The 25592-nt window shown below is 42.1% G+C and overlaps 1 protein-coding gene across 9 annotated transcripts in view; it reads left to right on the top strand.

Annotated features, from left to right (window-relative positions):
• The window catches only part of arid1b (AT-rich interactive domain 1B), a 224445-nt gene that overhangs the window by 129903 nt on the left and 68950 nt on the right, over window positions 1-25592 (top strand). For all 9 annotated transcript variants that reach the window (XM_061742836.1, XM_061742834.1, XM_061742835.1 and 6 more), the window contains one exon: window positions 22300-22600. In XM_061742836.1, coding sequence (XP_061598820.1) covers window positions 22300-22600 — 301 coding nt within the window. The remainder of the gene's footprint in view (window positions 1-22299; window positions 22601-25592) is intronic.

Raw genomic sequence — 25592 nt, 5'->3', positions numbered from 1 at the left:
TTCTTTTAATTGCATCATGTTTCCTGAACTTCGCTGCAACACCAGTGTCAGGAGTAAAATGCCAATCCGTAATTTTTTTCAGGAAAAAAAACCTGAAAACAAATTCATGCTGCATTTCAGCGTTTAGCCCTGCTATAAAAAGTGAACTTCTCAAATGTCCTTCCTTGGCCTAATGGACCAAGAAATTATTCAGCCATGAACATTATGCTAATACTCACTAAGCTCGCTCTCTCTGCCTTCTTTTGTGAGGGTCTGTCATTCTATTTAGCCTGATAAACAAGTCTGATTTTCAATTATCTCTATTCAGATGAGTCTCGCGGCTGTATTTGCTTAGAAAGGTCCGTTTGTGCGTGTGTGTGCCGTTATGTGCATGCATGAGTCTTACTGACGGGAGTGGTGCTCAGCTCTCTATGTCCCCTCCAAATTCACATCATTTCACAGTCTGTGTGTGTAGCTGTGTGTGTGTGTGTCCAGTAATGTCCGAGGAGTTTTGTATATGTATGTGCACAACCTGATAGGATTCATCCCAGGCTTCCCCTCACTAATTGTTATGGAGATGCTGCAAAGATGCAACTGCTGCCTTCTTCTTACCCACTTATGGGGTTTTGCTCTTTGACAAGATCACACACATTAGGAGTAGAGGACATTGTGAGTCAGTCAAACAGACTAATAAACTGGTTATTGATCACGTGTCATTACTCTGCGTCAGATGTACAATCTGACCCAAACCAAACAGTCCGATAAGAGAAGGACAATTATAGCACATCATAATTCATCTTCCTTCCTCCTTCCTCTCATTTTCTCTCATTTCTAAGAACCTCTCTCTCATCTCCTTTGCTTTACTTCCCCCACCCTTCTTCCCTTCCTCCCTGTCCTCTATTTATGAATTCCCCTTGCTCGGCACGGCAGTTGGCGGCGAAGTTTTTAGTATGCAGCCTCTCTCAAGGACAGAGCCTTGTTAGAAAGCCTATTGAGCTGTGGAGCAATAGCTGGCTGTAGCCCGGCAGTGGACTCCCAGCATCCATCTCTCCCTCCCTCCCGCTCATTAATGATGTATTAGTTTATTAGGCGTTGGATATTGGGTCCGGGACCCGGCAACGGACTTCATCATGATGGTGCTGTATGGAGAGGAAACACAGGGAGGAGGAATAGGAATAGGCAGCCAGAGGTGCATACAGATGTACAACTATCCGTTGCTGTATAACACATGCCACACACACAAACACACAAAACATGCACACACACACACATGCGTGCATAAAATAAACATGCTGCAACTTAATAACACATGCACACTCTGTCAGTATTCATGAACACGAACGGCTCACTCTGGTGATTTAGTTAGAGTGGTTGGACTGGTAACTGTGCTCGTGCCACTGTTGATGAGGCCGTTAGCAGGAAACAGTGGCGCCTATATGCCACATCCCCATGGTCACCCACGGACACAAGGTGATTTCCCGTAATGCCGTCTGTATAGGCTATCTGTCATGCAAAGTGATACATTTGGAGCACTGAGCTGCAGTGATTGTGGTTTTCTTGCATTTGTTTGCAAATGCATTATGGAGCAGCCTCCTGTATAATTTATAAAAGTGAGATATTGAATTGTCACAAGCCTTTAGTAGTCCCGTCGTTCTTTACCATTATATTTCCTTGTGTTTTTCATCCCTCTTTCTTTTAGTCCGTTATCATGTTCTCCACTTTTTTTAACTTTCATATCAAGTTTGAAAGTATCAGTTAAACATTATTATAGTGAAGCCCCCAGACATGTTTGTGTTGCAATCTCTCCTATGATCTCTTCTTTTGATTTCATTATGTTGCCTCTCATGTGTCTTCCCCTAATTGTTTTCTGCATCTCACTTTTTGTTCCTATCTTTAATCCTTTCTCTCCACTCATTTCCTCTTTTTGATCTTTACCCTTCTCCTTTCTGTCTTCTTCCTTGCTCTGCACGTCTTCCTTGTTTTCTTATCTTTTCTCCCTTTTGAAGCTCTCAGTCGATCCAATTTTCTGTGAAGGTTGTATGCATGTGCTCTGTATGATATACAGGATAGCACAGACACTTTAGCACGGATCCTGGCCTCGGCTCCCTGCCTGCAAAGTATAGGCCTTGAAAGGGAGCCCAGCCTCCACATCTTACCATCCTCACCCTGTGCTCTTTGTCTTTCGCACACAATCACCAACACTGCCTCGCCAGATTTGTGATTCTCTGTGTTTCCAGAAAACTGTAGCATCAGAAGACCTTCGTTTTCCCATCCTAAGTATCTGATTTGAGCTTCCTGCGTAATAAATACATATTTTTTTATGAACTAAAAACACAATTTTACCTGGACTTCATTATGAGATAGCAGTATCATCATTGTTTAACAGGGAGGTTTGACAGCTGGAGAGAAATAAATGAATTCAGCTCTGCTTAACCTTAATAAGGGAGGTTCCTTTAAGTGTAAAGCAAACAAGGATGCAAGAGATGGTTGCCTTCAAGTGTAGAAACAGTTCACACCAAATACAGCTTTCACAGGTTAGAAATAGTGAAGAGTGTGTTTGAAATGTACTGTCACTGTATTTAGGAGTGAGTATGAATCTCAGAGGTATTATTTTGGAAATTATGTTCTAACAGGTGCAACAGATTAAAAGGGATTGAGGGAAATGTTAGTCATGAACAGTCGGTGCGCACTCACCCAAACTGAAGTCTGATTAGACACAATATGGTAAAACACCTGTGTGTGTGTGTGTGTGTGTGTGTGTGTGTGTGTGTGTGTGTGTGTGTGTGTGTGTGTGTGTGTGTGTGTGTGTGTGTGTGTGTGTGTGTGTGTGTGTGTGTGTGTGTGTGTGTGTGTGTGTGTGTGTGTGGGTGTGCAGGGCCTTTAATTTGAATAAACCAACCGATTTTCTGTTTTAGCCATCTTTTATTTACATTTTGATCCGTTGCAGGACAAGCATACTAGTACAGACACTGAAATTGTAATACTCTGGACACTCTTTCCAAGTATTACTTTATGCTTGTCTTCTTTTTTGTGCTATCACACGTCGAAATTTTTGTTGGTAAACTCTCCAAACAATTTTATACTCACTTCTTAAATAGTTGTAACATTCACAGCACATGTCTATCAGGCCGTCATGCCGCCAAATAAATTATTTTTCCAGGCCTCAACTTCTGAGGGGAATGTGTCGAGCTCACAGTCGATGTATTAATTTATATTTTGCAAGTTCCTTGTTTGGATGAGTGGTTTTTCATGGATATTTATCCTCATTATCATATTCAAATTGATCTACTTGAGGGAGGAGACAGAGGAGTTTCGTGCTCACGCATCCACGTTCAGTTTCACGTTGGTTGTGATGTTCAAATGAAACATGCGTGGATTTGGGCATACGCAGTTTTAAACATCCATATTTTTGCATTGGGATGATTTCTATGCAAGGATTCACGATGAAATCCACATACTCTTTGTACATGAGGCCCCAAGTGTCCTGGATAAAACCATAGGCTGGAGTTGTAGCAGAGCTGACCTCCTCCTTGGCCATTGCATTTCCAATAAGTGATTGACTCGGTAGGATCCAGTGATGTAGCAAACTACCACCACAACGCACTCACAGCCAGTACAGCAAAGACGAGCACTGACGAAGGTTTTGCTTCATAATAACAGTGTGAACTGTAAATCAATCATTTTAGACAGTTTCTTTGAAAAGACATTTCCTTAGTTGCTATGTCCTTTAGCCCTGTGATGGACTGGTGACTTGTCCAGAGTGTACCCCTGTCTTTCACTTAAAGAGAGCTGAGACTTGAGCAGACCCCTTTGACCCTAAATAGAAAAAAGCTGGTATAGATAATGGATGGATGGATGTTATGTCATTCATGTCGTTCATTGTGGCAGCTGCTGCTGTCAGCTCTTACTTTTCAGCTCCTGTATTAATCTCAGAACCTTCTTCTTTCACTCCACCACCTCACTACCTTCTTCTCTCTACAGAAACTGTCCATTCAGTCCTTCTGAAATAATGTAATACCTTCCCATCTGCCTCCTGTGTGGAGCAAGTGTTTTTATGGCAACACAACTCATGTTTGTCAATGAGCCACCACAGCCGGCAAGTCTGTAGTCAGCCCTAAAAAAAGAACTCTGACAACAGATAAGAAAAGATGGAAAATGAGCAAACGCACGCAAATCACCGTTCACAAGCCAAAGAAAATGTTCTGCGCACATCAACACATCTCTAATTACATTTGCTAGATTCACAGATATACTGCATTATATTCTGTGAGACATTTATTTCACACATCACAACAGTGAGGGAACAGCATGTGATGCTGTAATTGAGCTCTGCACCAGTGCTGCTTGCACACATTGCTTTCATCAAGTATTTATAACCTATTCTTTAGAGAGGATGAATGGTAAATAACTTCTACCACTGAGGTGACTGTGTCTCTGTTTTAATTTTGGAGAGCCGTCCTCTGACTCCTCTGTCGAGCCTATTTTCTCCCATTAGATAAACTGGGCAGGAGTGTTTATGCTGCGGCTCCTCTGCCAGAGTGTTGTCTTTCATTATTTCTGTACACATTCTCTCTCTTTTTTATTTATCTGGAGTGTTGTGGGGTCACTGGCCCCTTCTCATTTGCATAATCTTGTGTACAGAGGCACAGAGGAAGGGACTGAGAGAGTATAGGAGAGTTAGGAGAGTTTCTCGTCGCCGTGTTGTCTTTTCTTCTACGTGGCGATGCTGCTGTTTGCATCCCTGCCTGGGAGAAGCAAATAGCATTTCAGCTGAAGTGTCCATTAGCACACTCACATTAAGATTATTGTTGCCGGAACTAAAATCACATAAAATATAAATCTTCTACCATTCCTAGATGATGTAATATCTGGAAATAAATTATTCATGCCATATCTGTCTGGTTAACACAGAGCTTGCATCTACATGATGGCATGTTAGGATACTGTTGTAGTTTTACTTGCTTACATGACTCTGCTGTGTACAACGTATGGAAATCCAGTTAATAGCTAAAAGTAAATGAAAGCAACAAATGTGTGTGTATATGTGTGTCTGTGTATATATATATATATATATATATATATATATATATATATATATATATATATATATATTAGGAATGGGCAATATTTTACCGTTCACGATATACCGTCAAAAAAATTCCTCACGATAAGAATTTGTCATGTCGCGGTAAAAACGATAAATTCCCGTTGATGATGTTTTTGTGTAAAGCTGATTTTTGGAAGGAAGGAAGGAAGGAAGGAAGTAAGGAAGGAAGGAAGGAAGGAAGGAAGGAAGGAAGGAAGGAAGGAAGGAAGGAAGGAAGGAAGGAAGGAAGGAAGGAAGGAAGGAAGGAAGGAAGGAAGGAAGGAAGGAAGGAAGGAAGGAAGGAAGGGAGAAAACAAGGAAAGAAGGAAGGAAGGGAGAAAAGAGGAAGGGAATAAGGAAGGAAAGAGCAGGAGGGAGGAAGGAAGGAAGGAAGGAAGGAAGGAAGGAAGGAAGGAAGGAAGGAAGGAAGGAAGGAAGGAAGGAAGGAAGGAAGGAAGGAAGGAAGGAAGGAAGGAAGGAAGGAAGGAAGGGAGAAAACAAGGAAAGAAGGAAGGAAGGGAGAAAAGAGAAGAGGAAGGGAAGAGCAGGAGGGGGAAAAAGAAGGAAGGAAGGAAGGAAGGAAGGAAGGAAGGAAGGGAGGAAGGAAGGAAAGGGGAGAAGGAAGGGAGAAAACAAGGAAAGGAGGAAGGAAGGGAGAAAAGAGGAAGGGAAGAAGGAAGGAAAGAGCAGGAGGAAAGGAGGAAGGAAGGGAAAAAAGAAGGAAGGAAGGACAGAAAGAAAGAAAGAAAGAAAGAAAGAAAGAAAGAAAGAAAGAAAGAAAGAAAGAAAGAAAGAAAGAAAGAAAGAAAGAAAGAAAGAAAGAAAGAAAGAAAGAAAGAAAGAAAGAAAGAAAGAAAGAAAGATAAATTCCCGTTGATGACAAACATGGCGGATCTGAGAGTTGAATTTTTTTTATCGTCATTTTTATCGTTATCGGGATAAATGCCAGAAATAATCGTGATACATTTTTTAGTCCATACCGCCCATCCCTAATATATATATATATATATATATATATATATATATATATATATATATATATATATATATATATATATTAAAGACAAAGAACATTAGACAACTGCTCTCTCCTGAATTATTCTAAACTGTGTGCTATTTTCAAGTATACACCTGCAGACGTCAAGGTCTTTATCTGTTTGATAAAGACCTGCAAATGGAGAGCATCCTCCCCATGTCCATCTCTACAGTATCTCTCACAATTCCTTGCGGTCTCATCTTCTTTGTGTCTCTGTTTCACTATCTTTATCACGTTTTCCTCTGCTGCCTTTTTCACAAACTTTTTTTTTTTACTGTCTCTCCTCTATCCTTTCCTCCCCCGCTCGGTTTCATCTATTCTCTTTCAATCTATATAACGCCTCTCTATTGTGTCTTTCCCTGAGAGACCACAAAGGCAATAAATAAGAGCTGTGAGAGGGTCAGTCTGTGTAACCCATGCAGTTGTGTACGTGCGTGTGCGGGTTCGTGCGTGCGTGCGCGCAAACTGTTGGTATAAAACCCACCAAGCCACTAAAGCTCGGTCCCTTTGAGGAGTCTTGAAGTGTAATGGGAAAATGGGCTTGTCCTTCACCTCATACATATCATGTATGAGGCAATTTTAAGATGCACCGAGCACAAGACTATAAGCTGCGAAAGGCCTACGTTTCCTTATATTCCTATCCGACAAAAGCAATGCAAAGAAATAAGCAGACAGGTGAGAGCAGGTTTCTCAGATTCCAGGGTCAAAAAATTAACTCAAGATACCCAAGACTCATAAAATGTCGATGCAAATGGGAAAGGGAGCGATTGAGAAAAATAGTCACACACCTGTTAGCCAATGCCATTCGCTCGCTTTGTATTCAGGCTTCACGGCAGCCTTGGATTCCACTTAAGTCTAAGTACTAAATCAGTAATGGTATGTAGAATTGGTATTCGCTTGACTGTTGAAGGGGGTTTGGGGAAAAAAACATGCTGAGATTGAAAATGAATGTGAACTGGATGATAGTCTGCCTCCTTTCGTTCTCCAATTGTTCCATATTTTCTCGCCTGCCTCCCCATGCCTCCCCATGTCACCATCTCACTTCCTCCACACTCTCTTTCCTTCCCTCGCTCTCTCCAGAGGGATTTGACTCTAACTGGCCTTGGCGCCCGTAATGAAACCAAATCTATTTAAAGCCAAAAGCGATGCAAGTTTTAATTTCCTATTCCAGACTTAACCTTTTTGGCTGCGCTGCATTTTCACATCCACTTAATAACTTTTTACCCTCCTCTACCCCTCTCTTCCTCCTCCGCCTACCCCTATCCTTCATTCTCCCCGTCACTCTCAGTCGTTGTGGCTTCCTCTCCTCCATCACTCCCCGCACCCCCACCACCACCGCCACCCCTCCTCCTCACAACCCTCAACCCACCATTGCTCTCAGTTGTGAGGCACAGGCTTCCTCTTCAAGGGCAATATCTGTCAAATGATTCCCCTGTGAAATTAAGACAGAGGCCATGAGAGAGAAAAGTGGAGGGGAGAGAGGGATGGGGGAAGGGGAGGGGGACTAAGAGCAAGGATGGTGTGTTCACGAGAGGGAGCCAGGTGGAAGCCTTCCTCTTCTTTCTCTTCTCACCGAAGCCAATCTCATCTGACAGCAAAAAAAAATTAAAGCAGTTTAAAGATAGATCTGGCAGCGTTTGCCTTTGTTGCCTTTTTGCATTAAAAAAGGAGCCATCGGAGGAATAAAAGGCTGGGGAACAGGGGAGGCAGATGGAAATGCGGACTCAAGTAAAAGAAATAGATTTTTCTCTTGTCTTTTAATGACCATGGACTGTGCGAAGATGACTTTTTTTATCATTTGTGAGGTTGCATTTATGCAGACGTTAAGTAGTCATCATTTTAAGTGATTTATCAAAAGCAACATATAATCCCTGAAAACCATCATACAATAAAGTCTTGTATGAGTCCTATGCACATTTGCCAAAGATAAGTCTCCGTATTTTAAGAATACTGTCATTCTGGGCCAAACATGAAATGTCCATAAGCTCTTTTGAGATCTCACAAATGGCGATAGATTATCGTGATTTTGCTGTTTACTTTGTGTTTCTGAATGTGATGTGTAGTCATGACGGTTCATGTCAGTAGTTAGAATCCCATTATGAAACCGATAGTGATGTTTCCTAATCCTGAACGCCCCCCCAAGTCTGCCCCTGTGAATCTGATGGCATGTGGTTCTGAACTCTCAGAAAGCACAGCGCCATCTCCTGTTAAACTCCACAACTGCATCGCAGAAAAAAAGTGACATCTCTCCTCCTCTGGCCACAGGAAAAAAAGAAGAGAACTCTTCTCACCTTCTTACAGCGGCATGTGTGGAAAATAGTTGTCAGGTGGATTTTAAACTCCCTCCCACCTGCTTTGCTTTTATAAACATAATAAATTGCTTACATCTAATTATTCAATATCTCGGTTATCTGAGCTGATAACTTATGGTGCACCTCGAGAGCTTGAATTTACAGCCCTATTCTGCCAATGTCTAAAATGAAATTAACTTTTTACAAGGTGTCATCTGTGGCTTTTGAGAAGTGAAATTGAACCCACCCCCATCCCACGCACACATGAACGCTCACACGTGCACCTCATAATGAGAAGCCATTATTAGGCCATGATTGGAGCCAGGGTGCTGATATTAAAAGTGGCAGGAGAGGCAGTATCACCACAGCGTCTAATACCGTAGAAGATATGTCATCTATTTTAAGACAGCTGCACCGCTATTTATAATTAATAGCAATTTAGTCTCAGCAAAAATTGGAAGACAGCTAACAGAGGGATCATGTTCCATTAAGTGCAGATTCAGAATCAGTGTCAAAGTGACACTGTGCAGTGTTTGAGTGGGTGGTCCAGACTCTGCAGAGATCATTTAAATACCACAAAGCACATATGTTTTTGCACGTATTTTGCAAGTGAGTCGATTTCCCTTTGATTCAGTGTAAAAATAAGTGCAGTGCAAACAAAAGAGAAATGAAGTTGGCCTCTAAAGACATATGAATAAAAATAATCTGTCTTTATTCTCCTGCCTCACAGTCATAAATCACTCCTTCCCAAATGACAGTCTTATACGCAGCGTATCAGTGTGGCAAATGGCTCTATCTTATAATAGCAATGTAGCACATAGCAATATTATCTGCTGCGGAGTATTATAGCGCATGTGTCTCAGCGCTGTGCCCCGGAGCACTAGCCAGATTACACTGGCCCAGCGACAGTCTTATAATAAGACTCACCCATTAAATCATATCAGCACTGCTTTTTATAGGCCAACACCTCAGCTACGACACTATGAAACTGTCTATCACACAGAAATGTGTGTCAGAATCAGCGCGTGCATACGCACCAGAAGCAGAGATAGTGTGTGAGCAAAGACGACAGTCTAGGAGGAGACGCGTGTGTGTTTTACCAAACGTTGCTGGCGTTTGAGCTGCTCGCCGCAGCATCTGACAGCGTTTCATCTTCCGATTTTATTAGATCAGCCTCGCACCGCTGTCACCTCTCCTTTCCCTGTGCTTACATCACACACACACTCATGCGCACACAGCCTTTCAACCACTGGCACAAGCTCTATGAGGACACTGGTTTGTTAGCTAGTCTCTGTTCTGGGTAAAAAAAGAGCAGGAAGGATGACTTTCCATCTGAAGTCACGGTGTGAATATATGAAATGAATGCTGGATCTGGAGTGTGAACGATTATTGTTATTGTTTGGATGCATTCTGCAGATGTCACAATTTTGTATCTTTTGTCCTTATCACTTAGACCTTTTCCATCAGAGTAAGCCCTAAAAAAGTAATTCATTATTATGAATAACTGGCCGAGTCAAAAATAGATTTTTAACTTTCTACGACACAAAATACAACAACTATGCGCCAAAAGCATTATGCTTTCTCTGAAAAAAAGGTTTCTTTTTCTAGAAATTCAATTATTTCAGATGCCCTAAGGGCCTCATGTGGGAATTTACCAATTTTCTAAACGTGTTATGATGAAAATATTGAAAATTAGAATTACAGTTCTGGCATATTTCTAAGGGAGGAGTATATTATTTATGGGAATCTATGAATTCATGTCAAACTAATTAAGCTCCATCTGTTAATTGTCAGCGTTGTTCTACTTGAAGCGTGCTGGCCCTCTTTTTTTTAGTATGAACCAAAAATCTTGGATTTGAATATGCAGTTTTGCTGTGACAAACTTCCCACTGTTGCACGCTGCGCATCCTGTATCTAGTTCTGTGTCTGTCGTGACTGCAGCTTCCTAAGCAGACCTGTCATGTCACATTTGTCATCTGTGATGGATGACGTCGAAGACGAGCAGGGAAGAGTTAAAGCAACAATCCCACAGAGGACACGGCAGAGCAGCTCAGATTCTTTTGGACCCGGCAGATTGACATGTTTTTGTTCCTCAAACTTTATTCGCTGCCTCCTGAAGAACGATTTTTCTGTAGGTTGCATGTTTGTCTGCTCGACTGTGGCAGCGTAACAGTGAAGTTAATTCAGAGGGTGCACACGCCGTGTGTGCTTGTTCTTTTATTTCTGACAGCCCTGTGATTTCTTTCCTTATTGTCAAATTTTAGATTTACTGGTGTTGTCACTTTTCATGACGCTTCTCCACGTCCCAGTTTGTTATAACTTCAAAATGCCGAGTTCAGATTGTTCTGCAAATTACTGCTCAGGACTTGTAAGAAAATGTCAATGAAAAAGCATTTTGGAAATGTATTATTTTGCAAATTATATCTGAGTGGAGACTTTAATTGGCTAAAGTTGTTCAAATGCTGCAGAAATTACACTTACTAACAGCCTTTGAAGCTATGTGCTGTTCACACACTTTCCAAATTTGGCCAACCACATCAAAGATTTGGATTTAATTAAAATGTGTAGCTGTATGGTGATTCACGCTGCTTTCAAACTGAAGCATCATTCCATACATACCACGTCCCCTGTCGTTTATACACAGACAAGTCCACACTTTACATCCAAAAATCAACTGGCAGACAGGAAGAGACAAAAACAACAAAACACACACATCAATGCTGATGCTGAAACATGCTGCACATACAAAGCAATGTAGTAGAGACAAACAAGCTGAGTTGCTGACAAGGAGATACACACACACACACACACACACACACACTCGCGCGCGCGCACACACACACGCCATCCCAAGGCCTTCCACATCTCCGTTAATCCAAGCCGTCAGTCAGTGCTCCGGGGCCTGGATGCTGCCGTTAGATTGTAATTGCAAAAACCGAAGGCAGACAAGGGAGAGCCAGGGATGTCGATAGACAGGTGGAGGGATGGATTCCTCCTGTCTACCCAGAAGCCCCAGCGCAGCACGCTGTGCGACTTTGTGTCAGCAGTTTGTCTTGTGCATAGCTAATGACGGCTCGGTGGATGGGGCGGGCTCCAGTCTGCAGCCGCTGCTGCTCGCGTTCGATCTCCTTCTCTCTATCCTCTGGTCTTCAGCTGAATCCCCAACAAATGAGATTTCGCCTGAGGTAGATGGAGAGATGGTATACGGAGGCAGGCCTCTGTCTGCCTCGCTGTCTGTTAAGAAATCTCACAAGCCATAAAGGACCCAGAGGATTTTTCTCCTCCTAACCTCCCCGCTCTTCCCTTCCGGCCCCTTTCTTTAGCCTCCTCTTCTACGCTTCACTCCGTCTCTCCCTGCAGCTCAAGCTGTCTTTTAATTTAAGTCAGAGACTGGAATAACTCACAGTTGTTTTAATGAAGAAAAGGGACGGTGGAGAAGGGGAGAAGAAAAATGAGGAGAGAATGATATTACGGAGGAGACGAAGAGGCCAAGGACAAACTGAACAGCAACTAATCGGTGGGATCGAGAAACAATGGATCAAGTGGGTTTGAAGTAAAAACAAAAAAACAGTTTCTCCAATTAAAAAGAATTTCTTGATGTTTTCTTGCTTTAGTCACGGACAGTCAGTCACACTTGCTTTTGTTGAGTGCCTTGTGAATTACTCCACTTCTTCTTCTCTGCCTTTGTTGTGATGAAGCTCCAGCCGTTTGTACATCCTGCAACATCTTGCACTGTGAATTCTCCGTGCCTGTTTACCAACCGGGCTTCTTTTGAACTGGCATAGAGAAATGGCTTTTTGAAAAGTCTCTTTGATGGTGAGCCCAATGTGTTTTCACCTCCATAAAGTTTGTTTGAATGCTCTGAAATTGGGCTCACGTTGATGATGATGCCTGTCCTGCGTGCGTGCGTGCGTGCTGCGTGCGTGCGTGCGTGCGTGCGTGCGTGCGTGCGTGCGTGCGTGCCTGCGTGCGTGCGTGCGTGCGTGCGTGCGTGCGTGCGTGCGTGCGTGCGTGCGGTTTGTCTGACTTTGTTAACCTGAAATGAGAATCCTGCTCTTTATTCTTCTGTTAGCCTCTTGATTAAAGAGCTTCCTAAGAGAGAGTATATGGCATAATAACACAGTGAAATAGAAGAATTATAACAAAAGAATTATTCATTTTTTTTAGTCATTTATGATGGGTAATATTCTCTTACAACTCGCTGCTGGAAGCTCAGAGGTCAGGAACAGAAGACCTTTCTCAACTTTTAACAGCTCAAGTTTTCACTCAGAGCTGTCGGATTAGTCACTTTGCCTACGATTACTGGTGCCAAAAAAAGATTTAAAAGTAAACCAAATGTGTGTGTGTATATATATATATATATATATATATATATATATACGTATACATGTAAGAACTGAAAAGGAATAGTTTGCATGGTGAAGTTAACTAATATGCATAAAAATGTCAGCATGTTTGTGTGAAATTTGAAGACTCATACATCTAATCTGTCATTTTCCTGATTTTCTGCATTGCATAGTCCAGATGACAGAGAGAGGCAGAGTCAAATTTGGGTTTTTACAGCACCGTACTCTTAATGGAGACGGACCACGACAAGATATATCTCCAAATTTCACCACTCCCCTTATTGATCAGCAGCTCAGGCTGATGGATTACCAAGGCGGACACAGTGACAGGCAGTACGTCCAGTGGGGGAAGAGTTTTGCCATGCACCGATCAGACAACTCCCCCCCCCCTCTCTCTACCTTCCCCCTCTTTTGATCAGAGCCATTTTGACAGTGATGCATAAGTCTCTGCAGCACAGGGCAGGCTGGCTGGCAGGAAATGCCACGGATCCCCTGAGAGTAGAGGAATGGGGGATTAAACAGAGAAAGACACCCCCTTTAAAAAAAACTGAAAAGGAAATCAATGTTTCCTCTCTCTGTGGACAGTGAGCTGTTTCAGGATACTGCCACTTTTATGTTTTCTGTGGACTTTTCTCTTCAAAACCGATTTTTTTCTGTGTGTGTTTCAGCTGTTTCATGTCATGTTCAGGTTTGGTCTGATGTGTCCCTCATCTGTAACAGGTTAAATCAACTGTACCGGTTGAATCAAAGCAAATCAACACCATCATTATCTCCTCTGTCCTTGCTTCCCTCTTCCTCCTTTTTTCCTCCTGTCTCAAACTTTCCCTCTGAGTGATGCGAATGGCATGCGATTCATCTCTCCAAAGCAACAGTAAAGCTAAAACACAGCGCAGGCTTGAACTGGATTGGTTAGAGTAAATACAAAGGCATGAAGAAAGCAGCCACGGAGAGACAAAAGGATGGAGCTACAGATGGGAACTAACCTTGCCTGGGTTTCTCTGATGTTCCTTCACACACACACTCACCTCCACTGCACCCATTGTTGTCAACCCCTCTTTCTCCCTCTCTCAACTTGTCCTTTTATTTGTCTCGTTCAGAGGATGGCACCAAAGCATCTGAGGAATGGGAGGCTACAGTGTATTAAAGGAAATGTTGTTTGACAAAAAAAAAAATGGTCATTCCCCTTTCAGCAGGAAATACAGAGGCTGTGCAGCTAGTGCACTTCAAAGCTGCCCTGAAAACTTCCCATGAAACGACTCTGATTGTCTGCATCTAAAGAGGACAAGCGGGGGATTTTCTCCCTGGTGTCTCAGCGCTCACTTTTTCCCATTGGTCTTGGCTGTTCTTAATGTTACGCTTTGTTGCTATATAAAAGGAGTAGACTGTGAATTTAATAGCTCTCACAGAAGACTTGTAAGCGGACGAAAAATGTGTAGTTCCTTTTTTATTATTATTATTTTGAACCAAAGCTGGAGTATTAGATTACATGCGAAGAATTAATGCCTACATTTAACAGGACAAATCTTACCTTGGACACAGCATGACAGATACAATTCGTTATTGACCTTAACAATCATGAACCCTTGAATCTCGCTTATAAAGCAGCAAAGCAAAAGAGGATGTCATTATTCATGTTTATGTAAATGGCAAGAAATTAACATTTGATAACATTTGAGGCTGAACGGCATCTGGAATGAAACTTGTCACTCGTACATCACTTTTAATGCCGTAGAAAGCACCTCACAGAGCCGTTTTGACAAAGGATAACAAATAGTATTAATGTGTTGAAGTGCGTTAGTCCGAGGGAGTCTGTATACTTGGATATTAGTAGAAGGGAGGACAGAGAGCTTTAGAGGGAACCGGGGAGAAGTTGGAGTGGTTGTTTGGACGAGTTAGTTTGAAGTGAAGAAGAGTCTGCACTTGGGTGGACTGTCTTCCAGTGACACACACGTTCACACACACATGCACCCCCCCATTACTCCTCCTATGGCCCTGTCGGTGTGCCAGGGCGGGTGATTACCAACGCTCTCCCCCAATTATGGGCTGATTATTCCGCCGCGCTCTAATTGACTGGGGAGATATGCAAATGGCTGTCATTTGGGATGATAAAGGATGCGGGTGCTGGATGCCCCCTGCATTATTTAGCCTCGGCTGTACGCAGCGTGAAGGATGTGGTGTTCGCTTTAATTGCTGAGGAGAGAGAGGTTAAGCTGAACGAGCAGTTGAATTAGAAATGAGGAATTTGGGCCATTTATTTATTTCTTTATTTTGCTCCTCTCCTTCCATCCCTCTCTCTCTCACACACACACACACACATGTGCTCACTCTCCCACTCTCTGTGTCATGTGTTGTTTTTCAGCTCCCTCTTGGATGAGTGGAGGGGTGAGGAGGTGGAGGGTGGATGGCAGGATGTCATGCTGGAATGCCATAAATAAAAACATTAGTGGAACCAATATGTGCAGAACAAATAGAGTGAGCGGGTGTGTGTGTTTGTGTGTGTTGGCGTAAGTGAAGCTGGTGAGTGGCCGGCTCGTGCATTAAAAACTGAAGTGTGAAGAACCTTTGCGGACTAATGAATGTTGAAAAGTTTCAGTTGCTGCGACAGTAAGCGGGCTGGGCCTTTAAATGTGCTATCTAAACTAAGAGCAAATTCACACTCTTTTGGCAAGAATACCAACAATCCAACCTTGCAAGTAAAAAACAAAAAGCAAACTTGTGGGTGGGTGAGAGTGAACTGCGTGGCATTTTTAACTTCAACACCTGGGTGTTCAATTAGGGATCGACCTTTGGGTTTTTTTTTAGCCCATTAAAGCAGTCACTTGGGTTATTGTTGGTGCAGGAAGCTAGGTGTGGAGGGCTTTAAATGAAAATGGCCCATTGGCTAAGCTCTTCTAGCTGCTTGGCATATTATCAGGGGAAATTGGAGTGAAACTCAACACTAATCCCTCTGGTTTGGAGACAAGAAGTGCCAGATTTGGACCATCTTTAACGGCTTAGGGGTAATAATGCCTCAAATGTCACTTTCAAAGTGGTCCTACCCATATCCTCACCTTACCAAAGGCTTAGGAGCCGGGGTAGTTATCGCTCAGGGAACCCCTTGTCTTACAGCAAACAATAATTACTGAAGCAGCAGAATTGCTGTTAGCATTATTACCCGATTCTGCAAATCTAGTGGAATCGTGAGTCAGGAGTCTGCAAGACTGACTGACCCTCTCGCCTGACTCCAGCACCGCTCTGGGGTTTTTATCTGCTTGTGGAAAACACAGAGCGAGCTTTCTTTTCCTCTTATGGAGATGCGGCAGTATTATCAAGAGATTGTCTGGGCTTTGTGAAGTGTGCAGAAGCAGAATTGAAAAGAAAAGCACATTTGCTTTTCAGTGCAGCCGCGGCTCTCCTCTGAACAACTTTGGGAAGCCCCAAACAGTTGGTTCTTAGATGGCTTTTGTTCTGAAAAACAAAAAGAGAGAGGGAGAACAAAATGACTGTTTTCAGCAATGTTGTTTTCCAGATGAGACGGAATGTGCATAGTCCCAAACCGATGTGCATTCAAACCATCATCCTGTTATGTAATGTTATTTTCGACAGACATTGTCTACATGTGTTCTTTGTGTATCTATTATCTAAATGGATTTTAATTATCAGGCTTCGAAAAGAAAGGGGACCTCTTTCAACAGTGGCTCTCCCTCCACATCTTTGGCCTTTATACTTATTTTTACTACTTGCAGCACAAAATAGTTTCATTCAGTCTTTCTGACTTGATATGGTGTTTTATTGAGTCTGGAGCAGTTTCAATGGCAGCAAGACGGTGGTCATTATCTTGGTTTTACACTCTGACCTGCTTATTGCAGTCTTATGTAATGTAACTTCAGTCATATTCTGGTTCTCTGGGGGTTACACCTGCTTTTAGACTTAAGTGAATGACAGTTGGAAACTTGAAACACTTTATACTTATTCATCCGTGAAACCTGTTGCAGAACGCAGGTTTATGGGTCGCATGCTAACATTTTTGACTGCCTGTTTGGTGCTTGAGTTTTTGGCAAGCCTGAGGCACACCAAACCTTTTTTCTGTGGTTCGCAAAGAATGCTCCTCCTTGTGCTTGTCTGTCTTGTGACTCCTTGCTTCAAAGAACATTTTAGAGACCCTCTGGGGGTGCACCAGTGAGTCGTATCTCCACACATCCTGTTTGCACACTCAATGCCACACTATCCAGCAAAAACATACTCCATCAAGCTGTGTTTGCACAGACCCGCTGACAGTAAACAGAAAACAAGAAGGCAGTTGTACGGAGCACTGTATTGTGTAGGCAGTCCCGTTTTGATCAATATGCTGAAGCATAAATAATCATCTTTTATATCATCATCATCTGCAACTCTCACCATAACTCCAGCCTTAGTGGACATTCAAGCTGGCTGACATGAAAGGAAGAAATTGTGATGAGGAAGTTGTGTGAAATTCTCCACAAACTCTGACTCCTCTTCCCTGCTTAATGGTACTTACTGAAGGGCATTACAGTCGGCGCTCTGCATGGGGCATTGCATTCAAACCCTCTTTAAAACAGACCCACACAGAGACATTTAGCAGTCCATTTGGATTCATTTGCATGGCATTTCATTTGGATTTCGCCTCAATCGAAGGTTTGGGGTGAGGAAAATTTAAAGAAAAACATCTTGGTGTAATAGCATTTTCTCTAAGTCTCTAGTGCACCATAAAGATAAAAAGTACATCGCCCAGATCCGATAAATGAGTGCAGCGCTGCCATGAGAAGACCTGTCCCTCAGGCCCCTCAGCTTACAAATGATAGCTATTGGAGTTAATTACAGTTTACATCATTATATTTACCCAGAAAAAAGAAGAAGCGAATAAAACCTTCCTCTGAGGTCAGGAAGGTGTTATTTCTGTGCATACTGTACCACAGTGAACTGATCATGGGTTTTTCTCTTGAACAGTGGAAACACAGGTCCTGCATGGATACATGCACACACTGTATATTATATATGCCCTGCTACTATATCTTTGGTGTTTATACACATGCTAAAGGAGACATAAAATACTCTTTTCTGCACAGTGTGAGGGGACTGTCTCTGAATATAGTTCTTTTTAAAAAGAAACCACTTTTTTCCCTTTTGAAACCTTGATTTGAAAGTGCTTTGCACAAAAAAGAAAGAGGCAAGTTACCAAGCATGACGAGCAAAACACGACTGAAAGAAAACCTGAAAAGTCAAGCAGAAAAACAGTTTTCATGGTAGTCCTTAAAGCCTGATCTGACTCCTGAAACAGCGAACGCACTGCAAATTCGCATGAGGTACCGCAAATAGATCCTGCTCGCTAAACCTGCGTTATCAAACAGGAATATAACATCTTAAGAGTTCATTTTTCAAATCCTTATACATAACAATGAAAAATGTGAAAGGATTTCAATTTTCAGACGCTTTAACGAGCATTTCCTCAGTTTTAGACCCAATAATAGTGCGTTTGCAGCAGTCTTTGTATGAGATTATAAAGCCCCAAATTAACCTACCATCTCTAACAGCTGAAGAGTCAGAGTATTGAAGACAGAATATGTTTGTATCGTGCCTCCACTGAAAATGTGAACTGAAACTGAGAAACCCTGAAAAATTACATTTCAGCTTGCAGTCACAATATTGAAATTCAGAAGTAAGGCACAAAATCCAAAACATCTACGGTATCATTTCTGTGACTTTTCAAAGTTCAATAGAAGTAAATTGTGGTGCATCCGCAGTGCGCCCACAGGACTAAAAAAGTAGCGTTCAAACAAAGCAGCACCTTCATTTCCAGAAACAGAAAAATGTCCTTGTTACACAGTTGATATCTGATTTTCAATTATCTTCAGTCGAGGTGCGCCGTTTCGGAAGAATTTTTAAAATGTCATTTTTCGTCACTGAGCTGCACAGAAAATTAATTTCACCTTTACTGTATTAGAGTCCAACTAAATTTGCAGACATGAATCTCACATCACAAAAAGTGATGTCAAAGCTATCAGTATGGCTACAATTATCTCAGAATAGTGGGTAAAATAAGCTTCTTTGCACCGACTCTACGTGACAGTAAACACATATTCTCTGCATATCAGCTGATGAAATACTTGCACTTTCAGTTGTTTTATGAGCAAAAGTCACACTTCTGTCTTCCACAAATATGAACACAGTGCAACATTGTGTGCAGCCTTAAGGGAGGTTGTTTCAGACTGCTGCTCCTCACAGTGCTCAGTTACTATATTTGCGTTTGTGTTTCAGGCTCTAGTTAGCTGGCTAGCCATCTGCCGCAGAGCCCTCAGCCATAGTACGCCTCTGACTGAGGCCGACAGAGAGAGACAGAAACATGGAAACTTGAAATATCAGAGAGAGAGAGAGAGAGAGAGAGAGAGAGAGACAGAGAGAGAGAGAGAGAGAGTGCTTGATAGGGAGAAAGGAAATGAAATGAAAAGAGTGGTGCAGCAAGTTTCTCCAGTCGCCCTCTCTTCCTGTAGCTCAGGAGGCTGCAGTCATTGACTCCTCCCTGTCTAGACAGAGAACCACTTCTCCACACACACACACACACACACACACACACACACACACACACACACACACGCACACACACACTTGATTCCTTCTACCATAGCAACTTTGATTAATTCCCAGTGTGCGGTGAGAGGAGACAACATCAGCACCATGGTCAGGGGAAAAGGCCTACAGTCTCCTGGATGTGACAGCTCCCTGCTTCACTCTGATGCCTTATACCCTGCTGGTGTGTGTGCGTAAGTGTGTGTGGGTCAGCAGCATGAATGAGGAGTGGGCCGGGGACTGTGTGTATGTGTGTGTGTGTGCGGAGCCTCATCTATCCCTTCGGCCATATCAGTGCTCAAGCATGTCTTGCTGTGACAGCGGAGCGGCCTATGTTCCTGTCACACGCACACACACGAGTGGAGGAGCAGTGAGCGAGGGCGCAGGCAGGCTCCAACACTGGCAAGGTGAAGGGTCACGAGCGACTGCCTCTCCAATGTTGTGTGAAATGTGTAGATGGTCCATTATGAGTGTGTGTACGCGTGTGTGTGTGTCTTGAGGCGGGCGGGGTGCATCTCAAAGTAACTGGTTATTATCACCTCAATATTTTTCTTATTATGACAATTACATGCTCCAGGAGCGAATTAAGCGATACAGGACGCCAAGCGGGAGTGGTTGACAGCTATTTGGAGACTCAATACACAGAGCAATTTGCAGCCCCGAGCCAAACAAATTGGATTTGGGCCACTTTGGATTGGGGCCCCAGATTGTTGGGCGTTTGGATCCTGAGATCAGCATGCCTGCCTGGCTGGTTAGCTGGCTTTGATTCTTTACACATGACTTAATAACAGCCAGTTAGCCATGTTACAGTTCTGTGGCCACAGACGAACCCTGTTGAGGGAGGAAGTATGTAATGATAATATATGATACTTGATTTTATGGGAAGGTTACAATTAGCGGCCTATGGGCATTGAGCTCTCCCACCTTCTCACGTTAAAGCTGATACTTTTTTGGTCTTGGGCCACACAGCTGTGCTCAAGTGTGTGTATAATCCAAATGAGCCTAACAGCCTCTAAACAAATTACTGATACACATTTTCCCACCCCTAAACTGCTTCTGGAAAAGCTGGCAACAGCAACCAATTAGGTGAAATGCAATTATTCCCATCCATTCACACAATTAGCCCGTAGGTTAACAACCTAGCTGTGCATCCGGCTAGCTTCCAGTGTTTTTGGAAAAGCCATGGTTACGCTGAATCTCGTGGCAACCTCTCTGTGTCAAATGGCATGCACCCGAGGCAGCCGGTTGGTTCAAGAATAACATTCAGTCCTATTGGCGGAGCCGGAGTGTGACATCACTGGGCTCAGAGCACTGCGTGACTTGATTGGCTGTGGCAGGGAGTGGCACCACGGCTGAGGAAGGGACAGCGAGTGCCTCATGTGCTGAGTAAAATGAAGGTAGATAATGCCAGCCGACCGGCTGGCGGGCCAGCGGAGCGGGTGGGCATGCAGGGCTGCATAATACACAGACAAAGGCTTCATGTGTCACAGTTGAGATTGCATTAACCAAAACAAGCAGGCATGGACAGACTGCCACACTGATTTGGTTGTCTGTTCCACTGGCGAGGCCAAGCGCCCTGGACGGAAATAGACGAGGGGAGCCTGCGTCCCTCATCTATTTGATATTGCATTGTGCTAATGTGATGTGAAAAGTATCTTCACTGATTCAGAGGTGATGTCGCATCAGAGCTGTCACAGTTTTGGCAGATGGATTCTCTGATGATGCTTGTATGTTTACATTGAATCCTTGAGAGTGAGAATTTTCACAGTTTTTAAGTCTGCAGTTTGTCTCCACTGCAGCATGAAAAATAGATATATGTGCACTGTTGCCACCTATCAATGAACTGAGGCAGAAACACAGCACCCTGGTGTTATTCTACAACAAGCATGTGGTTGTGTGACACGGGCAGACACGTATCTGTGGTGACAGTGATGGTTGCATGGGGCTCAGGTGGGACAACAGCGGAGAGTCAACAGGCCTGGTATAGCAGGTAGGATCAGCTGGCATGCACCAACAACTCTTCCGTTTCTTCCCTGAGCGGGCACCAGCCAGCGATCAGGGGTCATTTACAGGTGACTTCCCCCCACAGTCATGTGCAGCTGAGGCACAGCTACAGCGCTGTGAATGTGTGGGACATGTGGTTGGTGGGCAGCCGCCGCACTCCGTCTCATCACCTCACATCTGCTCTAATCTTTACTTCCCTGTCTATTGTCTGACTTCCCCAAGTGCTGTGCACTTTTATGTGGTCGGTAATCTTACCAATATTATTATGGATTCCCTACAATAACTTGACAAGAGGAAGTATCTATTCAATGAAGTACCCACACAGTACTCTGCTAACCACAGGCAATGGAAACTGAAATATGAACTAGCCGATGGTTGTAATGAAAGCCCGATAACATTCATTTTTTCCTGCGTCTTGGCTTTTTCTGCAGGATGTTGTGCCCTGCTACTACATTTACTGCGGTCAGTGAGACTATGGTTATATTTTTCTTAAGGATGTAGTTGATCTTTATAAGTGCAATAACCACTAAATACCTCACGTATTTTTGAAAATATTTGTAAATTCTTTGTATTTTTTTTTCTCTCTTGTACATACTCTTTTTCTACTTTTTATATTGCTCTTTTTTATTATTTAACTATTTATTGGTTATTTCTATTTTACATTTTTTGTATAAAGCGTGTGTGTGTTTTGGCTGCTGCACGACTGAATTTCTCCTCTGGGAGGTCAATAAAGTCTTCTATTCTATTCTATTCTATTCTATCATGACTGTTTCTATCTTATGGTGCTCATTAAGGCATCAGAAATATACTGTATGTTATCTTTAACAATAATCTTTGCACTTGCACTGCAACATGATGACTTAATGTGCAGTGTGAAAATGATGTGCTTGCTTGAGCTTAGATTTAAATTTGCCACCTGCTGCATGTCAGCTCTCATCAAATGCTTGGATGAGCTTCATAAATACTCACTGTGAGCCTCTTCTTTTGTTCCAGGATCTGTCTGGCTCGATTGATGACCTCCCCACTGGGACGGAGGCTGGTCTGGGCTCAGCCATGAATGCTGGTGGATCCTCCAGCAGCAACAATAGTAGCCAAGGGGAGCAGGGAGGCACAAGTAACCAGGGACAGTCCCCGTTTTCCCCTCACGCCTCCCCTATCCTTCCCAGCCAGAGGAGTGGGCCCTCTCCCTCCCCAGTGGGTTCCCCTACTGGCTCCACTCAGTCCCAGCAGTCCAGGTCGGGTTCAGGACCCATCTCTCCCGCCAGCGGACCCTCTACAAACACCACTGCGCCAGGTAGGGCCACCATTAGAGCCTCTAAAAATGTGTGCACATGCATATTCATGATCTGATTTAAACATGATTAAGAGGTGCAACTTAGAGGAAGGTAATTGCATTACTTTATTCACCACAAGCAGACTATCTCTGGCCAGATTTGCCACTAAGACAAGACACTTGCTGAATTTACCTTTTTGTGCCAAAATGTTGAACTCCCTAGGAGATAAATCAAAATGCTGTACAGCTATACAGGACTGTCTCAGAAAATTAGAATATTGTGATAAAGTTCTTTATTTTCTGTAATGCAATTAAAAAAACAAAAATCTCATACATTCTGGATTCATTACAAATCAACTAAAATATTGCAAGCCTTTTATTATTTTAATATTGCTGATTATGGCTTACAGTTTAAGATTAAAATTCCCAGAATATTCTAATTTTTTGAGATAGGATATTTGAGTTTCCTTAAACTGTAAGCCATGATAAGCAATATTAAAATAATAAAAGGCTTGCAATATTTCAGTTGATTCGTAATGAATCCAGAATTTATGACATTTTTGCATTACAGAAAATAAAGGACTTTATCACATTTTTTTAATTTTCTGAGACAGTCCTGTAATGGTAATTTCTTAGTACCCTCAAACATGTTCAATTCATGTTGAAAAGCATATGAGAAAACAAACGAATCATACCTAAGTCACTGAATGCACATAAGGTGTATTGGACAACTGATTAAAAGAATAGAAAAAGCTGACCCATCATTGTTTTATGGTGTTGCAGAATCAGAATCAGTTTTTGTTCCTGGGGCTTGTTGGCTTGTTTGTGCACATTGTGATTTGTTATTTGTCTTCAGAAACACAAAAACAACTTCCACCGGCTCCACACTAAAGTCAGGTACATTTTTTGTAGATTTTGCATCCACATAACAGTTATTTACTTCCATTCAAACCCTACTGGACTCTGGTTCTCACTAAGAAGCATTATTTTAGGTTTGGAACCCAACTTCATGTGGTTGAAATGCTTAATTTGTTAGTTAGAGAAAAATTTGCTTAGTGTTGCTTTGTGTTAATATTTTGTGTTATTTTTCCTGATGTGTAAAAATAATATTGTACCATCGGTGCACTTGTTGCCCCTGAAAACCTATCATAGTTATCACACCCACATTTCTGCTTGACCTTTACATTTATGTTGCTGTTTTCATTTGTTTTTAAATATGTGCATTTAAAGAGGGTTTTAAAAAGGTCATGTAAAACACTAACCTCAGTGGACGGTAGATGCACACATTTTCACAAATAACAACATGACTGGGTTTAAATGTTGCATGCTTGGCTTTTGCAGCAGTCTGTGGAAAAAATAAGGCTCCTGCACCGTAGCTGTTTATATACACACACAACAGCATCTGAACAAAAAAAACAACTTCACCCTTGGTCTTAATTTAATATGATCAAAAGTGATGCTACTGCATGTTAGATTAGCAGTCCAGATGATAAATAGCAAAGAGTTGACCAGATCTTTGTTATATATTATCTGCTTTCTCGCCTTTTCAACTCCAGCTCTCTATGTAATCCATCCAGATTCATTTCCATCCTCCCAGTTTGCACAAGAGAGCAAAGATGGGACCACACTGCAATAGAGGAGCAAATAATATCTATCCTGCATGTCTAGACTTTGATATTTCTGGTCCATCTGAAATCATGGTTTAGACAGTTGAAGATTATCACTTCATAGTGCACAGCTCCTTGTGGAGCGTGTCTCATTCATTTTCCTTTCGCTATTTATTTTGGCTATGTTGTAGAGATTTGTTAAGTGTGTGGAAACCATCGCAGAAACATTTCTCTATATTTCAGTAGGATATTGAGGCTTCCCTCCTTGGACTACCCATGGATCATACAAAAATGTATGTCCACACACGCTGTTTCCTCTGCACTCTGAGTGTTAATAAATTGAGACTTACTAGTTGTGGAAGAACTGTCATAGTCGCAGCCTTATCTTAGGTATAGCAGGGTAAAGAAGAAATGATGTTTGTCTTGTTAGGCCATAGCAGAGCAAATAACACTGAGTATTATAAAGAAAACATTATTTGATTTTCCTGAAACAGTAGTGTGTGTGTCTGTGCACGTATATATATATTTATATATTATATATATATATATATATATATATATATATATATATATATATATATATATATATATATATATATATATATATATATATATATATATATATATATATATATATATATATATATATATATATATATATATATATATATATATATATATATATATATATATATATATATATATATACTGTATGTGTGTGTGTGGCCTGCATGTCATCTTGCCACCTGTCTTCATGGGTGAGTGGCTGACTGGCCCATCAGTGTGTCTCAGACCTGCCAATCACTCTGATGAGGCGGGGCAAAGTGTCTCGAGTGAGATCCCAACTCCTCCTCTTCTCCTTCTTCTCCTCTCAGCCGCTTACCGCAGTGATTGACATTAATGAAAAACTGGGACAGTGTTGAGGTTTTTTTATTTATTTTATTTTTTTTTTTTGGCACTCGTGCCAAGAATCATGACGAGAATCTGAAATGAGGCAGCAAAGATGGGAAGCGAAACCGATCGCTGGGACATGATTAATAAGATAATTTTCAAAAATATTCCCCATGCCAAATAAATGGTGAGCAGTGAGTAACATCTGGCATGTTTTAGCGGCTGTACTACAATCAGTTTGAATTAGATCAAGAAGCAGCGATCTTCAGAGAGACGCAGGAGAACTAATGTGGTTAGCCTACATCTGATTACTAACTCCCACTTTGTAAGATTTCATCACAAGTTAGGGCGTTTCATTTAATTTTGTACCTTTACTTTGGTACAAGTGAGTGAGGAGAGACAAGAATTTGAAAGCTATATGGTGTCTTTAGGTGTGAGTGGCTTTCTGAGATTTGTACCTTAAAGAGGTCATTCTCATTTTCACTTATCTAAATCTGTGGTACCTTTAGAGTTGC

This window comes from Cololabis saira, chromosome 16 (assembly GCF_033807715.1).
Source record: "Cololabis saira isolate AMF1-May2022 chromosome 16, fColSai1.1, whole genome shotgun sequence".
Classification (NCBI taxonomy): domain Eukaryota; kingdom Metazoa; phylum Chordata; class Actinopteri; order Beloniformes; family Belonidae; genus Cololabis; species Cololabis saira.
The sequence above is the reverse complement of the archived record's forward strand: the minus strand, read 5'-3'. Positions and strand labels throughout refer to the sequence as shown.